We start from the raw sequence: 5,719 nt of genomic DNA on the forward strand, positions 1-5,719 counted from the left end.
AAATGCATTAAGCTATTGGGTCGAATCGGTATGATTCCACGCTTATCTTTGACACTAGGGCTGAATGAATTTAAAATTTCAAAATGTATGGATTTAGATATAACATGTCTTACTTCTAGTAGACATGATGATCAGATCTGTTAACAAAATTGGATCAGGAACCAATTTCCAAATTGGCCCACCAAGAGGCTTTAGTCGTTTCCTGAAAGTGGGGACAGTTGGAGGCAATCAAAAACTGACAGCAAGACATTAGTTTTTTTTAACTGAATATTGTAAAAAGAACTTCTGGATATAAAGAAGTATGAACAATCAACCCTGTAACCAATTTGATATGTAAATAGTTTGGACCCCGTCGAGACAGCATCTGTAGTTGTTTCATCAGGATCCTATTTATTTGCTTTGAAGGTTTATATCACTTTGAAATATAAATAGGTAATTTTGCCTCCGACTTCTAGATAAAATAGAATGTTTGACAATATTGACAATATTGTCAGAAAAGAGCATCAAAATATTTTAGTGATAGTTCTATTATCAATTTTAATTATTACATAATGATTGTCCAATTTGTAGGGCTGTGGATCGCCGGTCAAGTGGCGATCCGATTCGATCCACGAGTCAGAGATGACGATTCACAGATCGAACCACGAATCATCAGCATTAATTAACGACCACATAAACACCTTACGAAAATCATTTTCTATAAAAAATCGTTTAAAGCTACGCTTCATTGTCAGAAAGCAACACTTTAAAGTTGCACAAACATCATCTAAAGATGGAACAGTCATGTTCTCCAGTTCCTCTGTAACACAGGAGATTATTTTGATTTCCCCAACTTCATGTTGGTTAACTTGGACCTTATTTGAGCCTTTGATCTTTCAGATAATTCGGCACATGTGTTTTGAGCCATGATTATGTCTGTATTGTGGACACTAGCTGCTTTTCTGGTGAGGTAACTTTTGAAAGCTCTTCTCAAAAATTCCTCAGCACTTTTTGTCCAAGGTCTCTTTTCCCCCCGTTTTCCTGAAAAAAATTACTAATCTGTCACATTGATCAATGCAAGATATAAATATATCACATAAACACATTTAATATTTTACTCCTTATAGTAGAAGTGCATTAGAGCAAGTGATGCAATTGCAAAGCCAGTGCAGTTTCTAACTAGAGGTGTTTTCTGTCACTAAAAAAGGTCTCCCCTGTTCCCCTCTCCTTTATTTAATAATCAGGGGCAGTAACTCCATAATCATTAGCAGAAGACTGTAGGAAAATCCATGGTACAATATAAATCAATATTTTTTTTAGTCTTAAACATTTTAATGAACTTAATGTTTGACGTACACCAATCAATTTCGGAGTAACACAAGACACAAAGCTTAATACACAATTCTAAGTTATAATTGTCAATAACTCTGTAATTGTCTTTAAGAGACCAACAACTCATGGTGAGGAATATTCCCGTCAAGTTTGATGGCTGCACCCCAATCTGTTTCAGAGTAATGGGCTACACAAAGCCTATACAATTCTAAGTTATAATTGGCAATAACTCCGCAATCGTCTTTAAGAGACAATCCAAACTAGAACAGTCACTGAATGTGACAAATACCCCATCCGCCTCCTTGTCACAAACCAAGATGCCATCTGATACATATAAGTAAGCACTATATAAAATGCCTCAGTACAAGGGCAGACAACTCTAAAACGTCTTGGGGTATATGCACTAAAACTACGTCTTGCACTTCTACCATTCATGTTGATGATGTATACCAAGTATCATTGCAATCCATCAAAAACTGAAGGAGAAGTTCGCTCCACAAACTAGCTACCGTATTTAACAATTGTGCACAATGTTGCAAGAAAACAGCCTAAGTTCAAGGGCAGATAACTATCAAACGGCTTGGGGTATATGCACCAAAAATATGTCTTGCACTTCTACCATTCATGTTGATGATGTTTACCAAGTATCATTGCAATCCGTCAAAAACTGAAGGAGGAGTTCGCTCCACAAACTACCTACCGTATTGAACAATTGTGCACAATGTTGCAAGAAAACAGCCTAAGTTCAAGGGCAGATAACTCTGAAACGTCTTGAGGTATATGCACCAAAAATACGTCTTGCACATCTACCATTCATGTTGATGATATATACCAAGTATCATTACAATCCGTCAAAAACTGAAGGAGGAGTTCGCTCCACAAACTGTATATGTTAGCTGTGGACAGACCAACCGACCAACCGACAAACAAACCGCCCGACAAACAAACCGTCCGCCCGACCGACAGGGTGATTCCAGTATACCCCCCTCAAACTTTGTTTGATGGGGGTATAAAAATAGTAGGTGCACAACAGCTAATGGTGGTAATATTTCTGTCAAGTTTGATGCTGTACCCCAGGCCATTTCAGAGTTTCGCACAACACAAAATTTGTAATTCTTATACACCTCTCACATTCTAATTTTCAAGTTACTGTTGCATGTGGTTGCATAATTATGATCAATATTAAGTTATATGTAAAAAAATATTTTTTGATAGATCTCAAATGAGCTTGACCTTTAAGGAAAATGTAACCTTGACCTCTGATCTAGGTGAGCTTTGCTCAGGTGAGCTAAAAAATTGGATAGGAGCTTTTTTGAAAAAGCAGGAAAAAATAGGAGCCATCTCAAAAAGGTAGGGAAAAAAAGAAATAGTAGGAAAAAAGAGGAACGCTGGAAAGCCTGTATTTGTCACCTGTTTTGATCTTATTATGTTTTACACAGTGAACCTAAGTTGTGAGTGAATAAAATAGCTGCTTCATACTGGTACTTGGCATGTATGTGCATCTTACAGTCACACATTTTTAAGTGTTCATTTATGTAGGTCAAGGTCACAGGTCTATATACAATGTATATAGGTCAACAAATGAACAGGGAGGGGGGTCTAAGTGTATATTTCTTTTTTGTCGATCTAATTACAAAAGGACATAACTTCTTTACAACTGTGAATGAGTTACATCCTTTTGGAATTAGATCGACAATATATAGTGACAATGATAAAGACAATTTACCACTAGATGTTGCAGGATCAGTTTCAACACTAGTCTCGGTCTGAGAGTCAACTGCCACGGTCTCTATGGGATCAGGATCAACAACCGACTTGCTTGTCTCAGTTTCTATAGGATCAGGACCTTCAACTGCCTCGCTAGTCTCCGTCTGAGAATATACTGCCTCGCTAGTCTCAGTCTCGAAGGGAACAAGACCTGAATAAAATCACAGTTATGCATAAAAATCTGCACCTGAATGAGCATAAAAAGGTGCTTTAATAAAAGATATCATTGCAAACCTGCAAAATGTATGATGTCAGAAAACAGTGGTTACTATTATAAGGTTAAATGATGAATTGGCAATATTTTGATTATATTTATTTATACACGATCAGGGTCAACACACTTGTTGTTTTCCATTACCATCTGCTGAATCGCTCAGGATCTGTTGGAGTACGGCTCAGCCCATCCTTTGGGTTTCAGCAGATGACAATGGATGAAAAAACATATTGACCCTACAGTGTTCTGTTGATGGTCTCTGTCTACAGTACCAATCTTAACACATATTCCAACAGTTCTGAAGGTTGTAAATAAATAGTCTCTAATCTCCATCTGGTCTCCATGTAATCAGCACCTTTCAAATATCAAATTTATAAAAAAACTCAACATTTTTGCATGTTTTAAATATAACTGTTTGTTGAGTAACTAGATTAGGCTAATCCAAATCAAAATTGTGTGCGTTTTACTTTTTTCATCACCTTTACCCAACATGTGGAGATATTGTTCAGACAAAGAACAATCTCAAAAGTTCACATGAATAAAATCACTGGAGAGTAAACTTTATTTACCTCTTTCCTCCGACGCTTCATCATCAAACTCATTTTCATCTAACAACTGGTTTATGTCTGGTAACTCTGAAAATTGCATTACACTGTATTATAAACAAGAGCACTGCAGAGTGGGTGCCAACGCTCGTCTGTTTTTTATGTCCGAAAATGGGAATAACTGAGTAATTAGTAAGGCCAGTGTTATGTGACCTTGTATAGATGTGCGTACTATTCCTAGGAACATGTGTACCAAGTTTCATTTGAAAATGTTGAACGGTTTTTGAGTTATGAGGTAAGGTTAAAATTTTTGGACGACGACAACGACGATGCAGACGACGCCAAGACTATCACAATAACTCGACTTTTTTTCTTCGAAAAACAGACGAGCTAAAAATGTCAAACATTTGACTATGAATGGGTCTCACTGGTGCATGGCAATTGCCTTACTCTATTAATTAGTATTGTATGAATCAATCAAGCATCTGGGTAGAACAATCAACCTTCCGCAAGTTAGCCAGAAAACTTCCTCTCATCAAAATCCTAACACAGTGACCTTGACATTTAACCTACAGATAAAAAAAACCCTAAAACTATCAATACCTCCGCCCCAGCTCCTGACACAACAAGGTTTTGTTATCATGGGCTATTACTCCATTATCGTCTTGAAGAGACAATTCAAAACGAGAGGCCAACTCTTGTCTGTTATTTCCTAAGTCCATAAACATAATTCTGACAACAAAGCATCACAGAGTTATGGCTCTTGGTCAGATTGTAGCCCTTGTGATTGTTAACAACTGTGTGAAGTTTCATTGCAGTAGCTTCAAGAACAAAGGTTAAAGTTTTTCATGCCTACATCAACCATGACGATAATGACGATGACAACAACAACGACAGTGCCGACTCCTATATACCCCTTCTCGAACTTGGTTTCTGGGGGTATAAAAATAAGCATCACCTACAGACCATGATCATCTATAACACCGCATAAGGTAGTCCTAAGCTTAATGGGTTTCAATTAATGGCACTGACTAGATTAAAAATCAGTGGCCTTGACCTATTGATCAAGTTATTCAAGTTATTGAGTAGAAATGTTTGAGTGCACAGGCATTCTATATTTCAGATAACTGTGACCTTGACATTAATTTGGTTCCTAATTAAGTGTTGCCCTGGTGCCCGATAACGTAACCTTCAGAAATAAGATAGCTACTGGTAGTATTTGAGATTGGTGACCCAACAATGTATTATACATTTTTTTATATATTCCATGAGAACTCTGAATAACTGTTGGTTCATAAAACAATTGACCCAACAATGTAATATATATGTGCTGTTCCATGCAAAAACCAGCATTAGTGACATCGAAATAAAATTGAGTAAATAGCCTCACAAAAGTGTTAAAAAATGATAATTTTTTCATGTCCTAATATGTCCAGGAAACAAATTGTCCTATACAGAATAATCAAATTAGAAACTGGTCATGTTTGAAAAAATCACTAAATATTATATTTGTTGCCATGGTTACCCATGTTCTAAACCCACCCATATTCTATAAAATTGACTGTTGGTAACTTTGTACCACTGTAATTACTGTAAAAAACGGGTTGTTCTGTGTTTTTAGTTGAATAGAATCATTAAACCATTGTAATTCTGCTGAAAATATTTTAGTGTTGAAAATTATAACATTTTTCTGTAACTGACGTCAAAAAAAGAAATAAGATATAAGTGACGTCAAAACATACATTATGACGTTCGTAACGTCATTATTAAAACGGCATGGGTATATGTGTTCTGAAGCGGCTATCTAGTTTATTATTCACAATAATGCATTCAAATTTTCAGAAATTATAGAGAACAGTCAAAACTCTTTTTCCATTTATTA

The 5,719-nt window shown here is 36.2% G+C and overlaps 1 protein-coding gene across 1 annotated transcript; it reads right to left on the minus strand.

Moving 5' to 3' along the window:
• Positions 1-814: 814 nt before the first annotated feature.
• Positions 815-5,383, minus strand: LOC128205911 (uncharacterized). The gene is made up of 4 exons (XM_052907969.1): positions 5,380-5,383; positions 3,862-3,927; positions 3,038-3,229; positions 815-1,020 (listed from the first exon to the last, which is right to left on the minus strand). Exons 1-4 carry the CDS (start codon positions 5,381-5,383, stop codon positions 815-817), a joined length of 468 nt encoding a protein of 155 aa, XP_052763929.1.
• Between the last annotated feature and the right edge of the window lie 336 nt (positions 5,384-5,719).

This window comes from Mya arenaria, chromosome 10 (assembly GCF_026914265.1).
Source record: "Mya arenaria isolate MELC-2E11 chromosome 10, ASM2691426v1".
In the NCBI taxonomy this organism is placed as follows: domain Eukaryota; kingdom Metazoa; phylum Mollusca; class Bivalvia; order Myida; family Myidae; genus Mya; species Mya arenaria.